The sequence below is a fragment of the Peromyscus leucopus genome, chromosome 19 (assembly GCF_004664715.2).
Source record: "Peromyscus leucopus breed LL Stock chromosome 19, UCI_PerLeu_2.1, whole genome shotgun sequence".
In the NCBI taxonomy this organism is placed as follows: Eukaryota; Metazoa; Chordata; class Mammalia; order Rodentia; family Cricetidae; genus Peromyscus; species Peromyscus leucopus.
Genome location: NC_051079.1, coordinates 51069920 through 51082078, shown reverse-complemented (window position 1 = coordinate 51082078; position 12159 = coordinate 51069920). Strand labels below are relative to the sequence as shown.

The 12159-nt window shown below is 39.5% G+C and overlaps 1 protein-coding gene across 1 annotated transcript in view; it reads right to left on the bottom strand.

Annotated features, from left to right (window-relative positions):
* Wdr7 (WD repeat domain 7) overlaps positions 1–12159 on the bottom strand; it is a 301023-nt gene that overhangs the window by 272588 nt on the left and 16276 nt on the right. The window contains 3 exon segments of the mRNA XM_028857247.2: positions 4818–4937; positions 6468–6544; positions 7176–7350. Coding sequence (XP_028713080.1) covers positions 4818–4937; positions 6468–6544; positions 7176–7350 — 372 coding nt within the window.

The window sequence follows — 12159 nt, the reverse complement described above, 5'->3', positions numbered from 1 at the left end:
GAATTAACAATCACTGGTCATTAATATCCATCAATATCAATGGTCTCAACTCACCTATAAAAAGACACAGGCTAACAGAATGGATAAGAAAACAGGACCCATCCATATGCTGCATACAAGAAACACACCTTAACTCCAAAGACAGACACTACCTCCGAGTAAAGGGCTGGGAAAAGGTTTTCCAAGCAAATGGACCTAAGAAACAAGCTGGTGTAGCTATCCTAATATCTAATAAAATAGACTTCAAACTAAAATCAATCAAAAGAGACCAGGATGGACATTACATATTCATCACGGGAAAAATCCACCAAGATGAAGTCTCGATTCTAAACATTTATGCTCCAAATACAAAAGCACCCACATTCATAAAAGAAACACTACTAAAGTTTAAAACGCACATCAAACCCCACACATTAGTAGTGGGAGATTTTAACACACCACTCTCACCAAAAGATAGATCTACCAGACTGAAACTTAACAAAGAAATAAAGGACCTAACAGATGTTATGACTCAAATGGACCTAATAGATATCTACAGAATATTCCATCCTAACACAAAAGAATATACCTTCTTCTCAGCACCCCATGGAACCTTCTCAAAAATTGACCACATGCTTGGACACAAAACAAATCTCAACAGATACAAAAAAATTGGAATAACCTCCTGTATCTTATCAGACCACCATGCCTTAAAGTTAGAACTCAATAACAACAAAAATTATAGAAAACCCACAACTCATGGAAACTGAATAATGCCCACCTGAAACATCAATGGGTCAAGGAAGAAATAAAGACAGAAATTAAAGAGTTCCTAGAATTCAATGAAAATGAAAGTACAACATACCCAAACTTATGGGACACTATGAAAGCAGTGCTAAGAGGAAAATTCATAGCTCTAAATGCACACATAAAGAAGATGGAGCAATCCCATACCAATGAATTAACAGCACAACTGAAAGCTCTAGAACAAAAAGAAACAAACTCACCCAGGAGAAATAGACGCCAGGAAATAATCAAATTGAGGGCTGAAATCAACGAAATAGAAAACAAGAGAACAATACAAAAAATCAATGAAACAAAGAGTTGGTTCTTTGAAAAAATCAACAAGATAGACAAACCACTAGCCAAATTAACCAAAAGGCAAAGAGAGAGCACCCAAATTCACAAAATCAGAAATGAAAAGGGAGACATAACAACAGACAATGAGGAAATCCAGAGAATCATCAGATCATACTTCAAAAACCTGTACTCCACAAAAATGGAAAACCAGGAAGAAATGGACAATTTTCTGGATAAATACCAAATACCAAAATTAAATCAAGACCAGATAAACCATTTAAATAGACCAATAACCCCTATAGAAATAGAAACAGTCATCAAAAGTCTCCCAACTAAAAAAAGCCCAGGACCAGATGGTTTCAGTGCAGAATTCTACCAGACTTTCAAAGTAGAACTAATACCAATCCTCTTCAAAGTGTTCCACACAATAGAAACAGAAGGAACACTACCAAACTCTTTTTATGAGGCTACAATTACCCTGATACCCAAACCACACAAAGATGCAACAAAGAAAGAGAACTACAGACCAATCTCCCTCATGAACATTGATGCAAAAATACTCAACAAAATATTGGCAAACCGAATCCAAGAATACATCAAAACAATCATCCATCACGACCAAGTAGGATTCATCCCAGGGATGCAAGGATGGTTCAACATACGGAAATCAGTCAATGTAATACACCATATAAACAAACTGAAAGAAAAAAACCACATGATCATCTCCTTAGATGCTGAAAAAGCCTTTGACAAATCCAACACCCCTTCATGATAAAGGTCTTAGAAAGAATAGGAATACAAGGAACATTTCTAAACATAATAAAAGCAATTTATAGCAAGCCAACAGCAAACATCAAATTAAATGGAGAGAAACTCAAAGCGATACCACTAAATTCAGGAACAAGACAAGGCTGTCCACTCTCCCCATATTTATTCAATATAGTACTAGAAGTTCTAGCTAGAGCAATAAGACAACAAAAGGAGATCAAAGGGATACAAATTGGCAAGGAAGAAGTCAAACTTTCACTATTTGCAGATGATATGATAGTATACATAAGTGACCCCAAAAACTCTACCAGGGAACTTCTACAGCTGATAAACTCCTTCAGTAAAGTGGCAGGATACAAGATCAACTCAAAAAAATCAGTAGCCCTCCTATACACAAATGATAAAAGGGCTGAGAAAGAAGTCAGAGAAACATCACCCTTTACAATAGCCACAAATAATATAAAATACCTTGGGATAACACTAACTAAACAAGTGAAAGACCTTTTTGATAAGAACTTTAAATCTCTAAAGAAAGAAATTGAAGAAGATATCAGAAAATGGAAGGATCTCCCATGCTCATGGATAGGTAGGATTAACATAGTAAAAATGGCAATCTTACCAAAAGCAATCTACAGATTCAATGCAATCCCATCAAAATCCCAACACAATTCTTCACAGACTTGGAAAGAAAAATACTCAACTTTATATGGAAAAACAAAAGACCCAGGATAGCTAAAAGAATCCTATACGATAAAGCAACCCTTGGAGGCATCACCATCCCGGACCTCAAACTCTACTATAGAGCTATAGTAATAAAAACAGCTTGGTACTGGTATAAAAACAGACATACGGACCAATGGAATCGAATTGAAGACCCTGACATTAATCCATGCACATATGAACACCTGGTTTTTGACAAAGGAGCCAAAACTATACAATGGAACAAAGAAAGTATCTTCAACAAATGGTGCTGGCATAACTGGATGTCAATATGTAAAAGATTACAAATAGATCCATATCTGTCACCATGCACAAAACTCAAGTCCAAGTGGATCAAAGACCTAAACATAAATCCAGTTACACTAAACTTAATAGAAAAGAAAATAGGAAGCACTCTTGAACGCATTGGCACTGGAGACCATTTCCTAAATAAAACACCGACAGCACAGACCCTGAGCACAACCATTAATAAATGGGACCTCTCAAAACTGAGAAGCTTTTGCAGGGCAAAAGACACAGTCAATAAGACAAAAAGACAGCCAACAGATTGGGAAAAGATCTTCACCAACCCCACATCTGACAGAGGATTGATCTCCACAATATATAAAGAACTCAAGAAACTAGACATCAAAGCACTGAACAGTCCAATTAAAAAATGGGCTAAAGAGCTAAACAGAGAATTCACAAAACAAGAACTACAAATGGCTGAAAGACATTTAAAGAAATGCTCAACATCCTTAATCATCAGAGAAATGCAAATCAAAACGACTCTGAGATACCACCTTACACCTGTTAGAATGGCTAAGATCAAAAACACCAATGACAACCAATGTTGGAGAGGATGTGGAGCAAAGGGAACACTCCTCCACTGTTGGTGGGAATGTAAACTTGTACAACCACTGTGGAAATCAGTATGGCGGTTTCTCAGAAAATTAGGAATCGAACTACCTCAAGACCCAGCCATACCACTCTTGGGCATATACCCAAAGAATGCTGATACATACCATAAAGATACATGCTCAGCTATGTTCATAGCAGCACTATTTGTAATAGCCAGAACCTGGAAACAACCTAGATGCCCATCAACGGAAGAATGGATGAAAAAAATGTGGTACATATACACAATGGAGTACTACTCAGCAGAGAAAAACAATGAAAGCATGAAATTTGCAGGCAAATGGATGGAACTAGAAAAAATCATCCTGAGTGAGGTAACCCAAACCCAGAAAGACAGTTATGGTATGTACTCACTCATTGGTGGATTCTAGATATAAAATGAACAATCAGACCACAACCCATAGAACCATAAAGGCTATATATATAGCATGGAGGTCCCTAGGACGACTGTGGCATATAATAAATTTCAGTTTTACTCAATTATTGAAAAAAATAGCCAAATGAATGGAAACACATGAACTATGAACCAAAGGCTGAGGGGCTCCCAGCTGGATCAGGCCCTCTGAATAGGTGAGAGAGTTGATTGGCTTGATCAGTTTGGGAGGCATCTAGGCAGTGGGACCAAGTCCTGTGCTCATTGCATGAATTGGCTGTTTGAAACCAGGAACTTATGCAGGGACACTTGGCTTAGTCTGGGAGGAAGGGACTGGACCTCCCTGGACTGAGTCTACCAAGTTGATCACAGTCCTCGGGGGAGGACTTGTCCTGGAGGAGGTGGGAATGGAGGGTGGGCTGGGGGTAAGGGGAGGGCGTGGGAGGGGGAGAATAGGGGAACCCATGGCTGATATGTAGAACTGAATGGTATTGTAAAATAAAAAATATATATCACAAAAAAAAATAAAAAATAAAATAAAAAAAATAAAAAAAAAAAAGACAAGCAATGAAGAAGAAACCTCCTCCTCTCAGGATTAGCTGTAAACTTCCAATGTGAAGAAGCCAGGAAAGAAATGTGTTATTCAGGTAACACACTACAATGTAACACACTACAAAGAGAAATGGGCAGCCTACAGAGACCTAATTACCACCACTCACATCATACACCATAGCTGAAATAGTAGCAAAAAGTAGAAATGAAGACCAATAAAATATAGCCATTAATTAAACCATGACTTCATTACATGAAGTAGAACAAAAAAAGACAGCTACATGGAATTAAGTCCAAATTCATCAAAAACATCAGAAGCAAACAGGAGTTCCAAATGCCTGACAGTCTTGTACCAAGTACATCCTTGAGGCTATCTTTGAAAATCTAGTAAACTAGATTTTATCATGAAGGATAAAAAGGCAATTTCATATTTATCTGTTCAACTTACCCTCCAATATTTGGAGCATACAACCAAAAGTGACCTCTGTGTAAATGCACAAAAAGAGATGCTTTGGCAATTCTGACAATAAATTGGTTTTGATTCCTCCTCAAATATTGGCTCAGTATCCTGAAAAAAAAAAAGATTCATAAAATTTCAAGAATAACATGTACTGATTAAAGTCATCACAAAGTGATAAAAGGTACCACCACAGAACAAAAGCACCATGTGATATGCACATCACTTTGGATCCTCGGATAAAAGCCAAAGCAGTAACAACTGCAAATGTACTCTTTTAAAAAGCTGGACAAGGCCTGGGGGTAGAGGCACATGGCTTTAATCCCAGCACTCGGGAGGCAGAGGCAGGAAGATCTCAAGTTCGAGGCCAGCCTGGTCTACATAGCGAGTTCTAGGACAGCCAGGGCTACACAGAGAAGCCCTGGAGAGAGAGAGAGAGAGAGAGAGAGAGAGAGAGAGAGAGAGAGAGAGAGAGAGAGAGAGAGAAGAGAAGAGAAGAGAAGAGAAGAGAAGAGAAGAGAAGAGAAGAGAAGAGAAGAGAAGAGAAGAGAGAGAAGAGAGAGAAGAGAAGAGAGAGGAGAGAGAGAGGAGAGAGAGAGGAGAGAGAGAGAGAGAGAGAGAGAGAGAGAGAAGAGAGAGAGAGAGAGAGAGAGAGAGAGAGAGAGAGAACCAAGAGCAAAATATGTCTTTGCTTGGCAGAAATGTCTTTGGTACAAAGCTGCTCAATATTTAAGCCCTGACCATGAGTCAGAATATCTTCACTGGAAATGGCAGATGATAGAATTTTGCAGTAATCCTACGGTTATATATACCTTAGTTTAAAAAAAAAAAAAAAAACTGATCAAATCCTCTTCCAGTTTCTTCCAAGTTCAATACCTAATATTTCCCTAGCTGAAGTGAATCATACCAATATTGTCAGAAAATTGATCTACCTTTCTTGTCAAAACTAACTATTCTGGTCCATAGTACTATGAAATAAGAATCAAAAAATGACTTTATTTGCTTTTTTGACGGTGTTGGTGTTTGAATACGAAATGTCCCCACAGGCTCAAGTGTCAAACCCTACTCCCCACCCTGTGCTGACACTGGAAGGCTTTGGACACTTTAGGTGGTATGCAGTTACAAAGTTGGTCACTGCAAGTATGTCTTTGGAAATACAACTGACCCTAAGTCCCTTCCTTACTCTGTCTCCTGGCTGCCATGAGGTGAACAGGCTCCTCCTGCTCCACATACCCCCCCACCCCCACCCCCGCCCCCGCAGTAGCATCGCCCACTACTGGGCAGAGTCAGTCATGCCAAAGACTCTACTCAAGTCTCTGAAGCCATGGACTAAAGGAAGTCCTTCTTCCCTTGGATTACATGTCAGGGATTCTGTCACCGCTGGGTCAGGGGTGCGAGAGTAACTGAAATGGGTCGTTTGTTTGTTTAGTCCATTCACGAAAGCAACCAACCTCCTAATTTCTAATTTACACAAAAGCAGGAGGAAAACACCTCTTCCGTTTCTCTACTCATATTCTAGATGATGTTTCTATTGAAAAAGAAACACTTTTTCCTTTAAAAAGGAAAACTAAGTGAGGAACATGCAATAATTAAAGGTTTAAATTATATAATAAAAAGGATAGAAATCACTGTCCATCTCACCTGCATTCCACCAGTTTCAGAGGTGACAATCCACACCTTCAGGATGCCTGTCACAGAGAGTGCTACCACAGTGTCCTCTAAACCAGGAAGAGACAAGGCGCCAAAGTTAAACATAGCATGCTCCCTTCTAGAATTAAACAGCCTGCTCTCACAAACTTAAACAAAGTAGAAAACATAATCCCCTCAGTGTTGACATTATTGTTCTTTTCTGAAAAAAAAATTACATTTTTCCTCATGGTTTCAATGAAAGAATGAGGAAAGAATAGTAACATTTACTGAATATAACTGCACAGTTTCAGAAATTCATTAAATTTTATCTCCTCCCTTTTCACTCTCTCCATAAGAAATGGTACATCTTGCCAAGAGATAAAAACCAGAATCCAGAAAAACACACATGAAGCTACAGTTCTTATCAGCACCATACCCCTAACCATTCTAACTCAGCCTCACTTGAGAAAACTATCCATACAAGCTAAGGCTTCCCAAGGCCTAGTGCTTATCACAGAGAGGTCATCACACACCTGTGAATTTAAACACTGATTCAGCCAAAACCACTTGGTGAAGGAGACAGATTACAAATTATTGGAACAAATATGTCGGGAATACAAGAATGTAACCAAAATTGTTAACTTTGACAATTTATGGAACTTCATAGTGAATTAAACAGTAAGATGATGTTCGAGCTGCCAAAGGGTGTAATATACTGACCTTGTGTCCGGTGAGAGCGGATAATACTCATGGAGCTAATCCAGTCTGGTGATATCTTTGATACTAAAGAATACAACACCTCAAGGCTAGTAGCATCCACAACGAGGATTTCAGGGTAATGTCCATGGCATAAAAGCCTTCCTTCTTGCTGATTTCCAACAGAGAATTGGTAGAACTAAATCCAAATTTTAAAAAGTGTATTTTAATACACTGCTTCAGTTGGGCTACTTGATTAACATGCATTCATTAAACACATTATGACATTCTCCTAAACACTAAATTATTCCAGTAATTTCAAATGGGCACATCCATGTCAGATTATACTAATCTTATCCAATATTTAAGAAAAATATTCCTTTCATAATGTCACATACTCACTTTGAACTCTTATGAGGCAAAAATAAAAATTCATCTTTTAATCTTTATCTCTAGCATTCAAAGCAGACTTTTAAAATTTTCATGGGGAGGTGGGGGGGCTCATTTTTGGTTTCATGTTTTGGTTTTGTTTGGTTAGGATTTTTTGTTTGGTTGGTTGGTTGTGGGTTTTGTTAGTTTTGTTTTTGATACAGGGTCTCACAATGTAGTTCTGGCTGGCCTGGAACTCTCAATAAACACCATCCTGACATGGTGTCAAATTCACAAAGATCTACCTGTCTCTACCACAAGAATACAGGAAATAAGGGCATGCATCACATACAAGCTTTAAATCAGGACTTTTGACTTAATGAAACACCTAAATAAAATTAGCATAACAAATTAAATTTAAAGAGGAAATTAGTGCGAGTCAGAAGACTAGTATGAATTCTAAGTATTAGGAACAGGTAGATGTAATGTCTAATATATCAACTTGACAGATCTTGAACCATGTCTTAGTTAGGGTTACTGTTGCTGTGATGAAACACCATGACCAAAAACAATTCGGGAGAAAGGGTTTATTTCATTCACAGGTCCATATAGCAGTTCATCGTCAAAGGCTGTGAGGGCAGGAACTCAAGCAGGGCAGGAACCTAGAGGCAGGAACTGATGCAGAGGCCATGGAGGAGTGCTGCTTACTGGCTTGCTTCCCATGGTCTGCTCAGCCTGCTTTCTTACAGAACACAGAACCACCAGCCCAGGGATGGCCTCACCCAAAAGTGGCTGGGCCCTTCCCCATCATTCACTAATTAAGAAAATGCCTCTGGATCTTATGGGGGCATTTTCTCAATTGAGGTTTCCTCTTTTCAGATAACTAGCTCATACTAAGTTGACATAAAACTAGCCAGCACAAACCACCTAGGCATTCAACATACCATCATGTTTGTGAGGGAGTTTCTAGAGTGGGTTAATTGAGGTAGGAAGACCCATCATACTGTGGGCGGAACCAGGGCATGGGCTGAGAACCAAGCTGAACATGGGCATGCATCTCTTCTCTGCTTCCTAGATACAGAAGCCACGTGCAGCTGCCTCGCCTTTGCCGCCATGCCTTTCTGAACAGAACAGATTGTATCCACTTGAATTGTAACTGAAACAAACCCTTTCTCCCTAAATGGCTTCTTGGCAGGTATTTTCTTCACAGCACCAAGGAAATTCAGTAATGCAGTGAATAGGGAATAGACATGAAAGATGAGTGGTGTTCAAGCATATTACAATTTGAGTTCAATTCTGCCTGAAGAGCAGAGGAAGAACAACATCAAAGCTGGGTCAACACGGTACTGAAGGGCCTGTCTCCCTGCAGCCTCACAAACATTGATTCTGGTGGACAGTGCTCATGCAGGATTTGTAAAGGGTGAAGACCTCCCCAGACTACGAAATAAAGCACTTGAGGATAAGCTAAGCAAGGCACAGGAGGCAGCGCAGCAACTATGAAAAGCAGGATCCAGTCTGAGCGCACCCTCGTTCCATCCCATTCTCACATATCAACAGGGTGGGAGGTGGGGGGGTTCACTTAATTATTCAATACCTGGATAAGAAAGAGGGTGGCTTTTTAATACATAAACATTATCAAGGAACACCTTAGCTAAGTGTGAAGGCTAACTAAAACTCTAAAGGTAAGGCCAGAAAGCTACATGCAGACATCACCAGGGAGTGTTTCTAGCTCTCAGAGGCTGATCAAAAACAAAAGAACAACAAAATGAGGACACCACCACCACTCAAAGGGAGGTTCCACTCCGCACTTGTATATACAAGGGTCGGTGGAGTGGCATGTGGAAAGAGAATTCAGAGAAAGTTACCAAAGAAGAGTGCTTTCCTGAGAGCAGGGATATTTATTAGAGTTGCCTGGTGAAATACCGCCACCTTTTACTTAATGCCATATTCCCAAACAATTTTCTGAATACTAATTCAGCATTTAAGACACTTTGATATTGGGAAGGAGGGTATCTAAATGGAGACTCAAGTTTTTTGAGCATTAAAAAAAAAGATGTCTCTAGCATTTCCTGGACATGATAGGGATGTTGCATCTGTGAACTCTCAACAACTGTGGTTGCCTGCACAAAACCTGCATAAGGCCATACCCTTCAACGTTCTAGCACAAGTGGATGAATGATTCACAAGGTCCCACCCTCAGTTGATGATGAGCTACTGAGGAAGGGTGAGTTAGTTTTCCTCAGTGACAAGGCCCCCTGGTAGGCTGCCAATGCCCAAGTGGTCAACCCTATACCCATGTACATATAGGCAACACTAACTGGACTCAGTAGAAACAAAAATAATTACAGAACAAGAGGACAAGAATTTGAGAGGTGGATGTGGAAGGGAACACAAAGGAACTCAGGAGTGGAGAAGGACAATGAAAATGGACTAAACTCATAGATGAAATTCTCAAAAAATATTAAAATATTATATTGCACATAATCACTTAATAATATTTCCTATAATTGCAATAAGTACAAATGTCACCAAGGGTCATCTCTGTATACATAAAAAACACTCCTTGCCAATGTAATGCCACACACCTTTAATCCCAGGACTTGAGAGGCAAAGGCAGTCAGATCACTATGAGTTTGAGGCCAAATGGGTCTACGCAGTAAATTCCAGAAAAGTCAGGGCTATGCAGAGAGGCCCTGTCACTAATAATAATAATAACAACAACAACAACAACAACAGATAGTCCCTTTCTGGATCTGAGTGAGTGAAGAGCAGAGTCAACAGCCATAATACATATGAATCAGCCAAAAGCCATCTTCTATTTGCATATGACTGCTAACCTAAACACAGAGGTCTTGTACAGAATTGGATTTTTTAATAAGTACTTAAAATATGTTCAGCAGAAATAATTTCCATGATATGTAAGCCAGAAGTTTTTAAACCATAACTGCAAACTGTACAAAAGTCAAAATAATTATGCATAGTGAGTTTGACACAGCTTTTAAACTAATATAAAATGAAAGTAATTTATCTACACATGTGTGTATGTGGGTGCACATGTCTGTGTGTGCATATGGCCGTGGAGGCCAGAGGACAATGTCATGTGTCAGTCTCCAGGCTCCTCATCTTTAGTTCGTTATTATTTAAAGACTAGGTTTCTCATTGGCGTAAAACTCAGGGTAGGCTAGGCTGGCTGGCTAGTGACTCCCAAGGATCCACCTGGCTCCACATCCTCAGCACTAGAATTGCAACATGTGCCACCATGCCCGCTTTTCTTCCAAGAGATCAAGCCCAGGTCCTTGCAAGAATTTTACTGACTGTATTATCTCCCCAGCCCAATATATGCTTTTCAAATAAAAAAAAAAAAAAAAAAAAACAAAACACATGCTCTAAAAACACTGGTGAAAAAAAAGTGTAGGTTCTTGCCACCAGGGTAAGAGATAGTCAGAAAATCATCCAATCACCACCTCCCTATAAACATTTACCATTGCTTGTCAGATCTGTATTCATATGGGAAGTTTTTGTTGACAAGTTATGTTATTACTTTGTTGTTGTTGTTTGAAGGGGATTTGAAGCATTCTTTCTGATGGGGTCTCACTCATTATGTTGCCCTGGCTAGCATGCAACTCACTATGTAGACCAGGCTTGCCTTGAACTCATAGAAATCTGCCATCATGGTTTCCCCAAGGGTCCATGTGCTAAAGGCTTGATCCTACTGTAATGCTCCTAGGACTTTAGGAAACAGACCCTAGTAGGGTATCTTTTAAGTCACCTTTGGTACACCCCTAAAAAATATTGTAGGATGCCAGGCTCTTCCTCCTCTTCTGCTTTGTGGCCACGAGCTAAGTAGTTCTATTCTATCACACACTCCCTATTACTGCTGCCAGCACTCTGCCACAGGCCCAAAAGCAATGGAAAGCTGATTTGTACACACTCTCCACTGAGTAACCAGGAGAGCCCAAACCAGAGAGGCAGCAGTGAGAACTGGTTCATGTAATCAGAAAGTTTTCCTGCATCCCACCTGATTCACGGTCATGACAAATCTCTCCCACTTGTATCCCCCAAGTAAACACACAGAGGCTTATATTAATTATAACTGCTCGGCCATTAGCTCAGGCTTATTACTGACTACCTCTTACACTTAAATTAACCCGTAATTCTTATTTATGTTTATCCACGTGGCTTGGTACCTTTTCTCAGTTCTGCCTTGACATCTTGCTTCCTCTGTGTCTGGCTGGTGACTCCTGACTTAGCCTTCCTCTTCCCAGAATTCTCGTCTGCTTGCTCCGCCTATACTTCCTGCCTGGCTACTGGCCAATCAGCGTTTTGTTACACCAGTGTACAAGGGCATTATCACATAGCATTTCCCCTTTTCTGTCTAATCAAAAAGGAAAGTTTTAACTTTAACATAGTAAAATTACATATAAATAAAACAGTTATCAAGCAAGAATTACAGTTATCTAGTCTATTTGTATTTGGCAAAATTAAAGATTTTATTTATTCTATATTTGTGAGTCCAAGGTTTCATAGCTAATGGCAAATCTCTCCCATTAGTATCCCCCAAGTAAACACTTAGGAGCTTACATTAATTATAACTGCTCGGCCATCAGCTCAGGCTCATTACTAACTAGCTCTTACACTT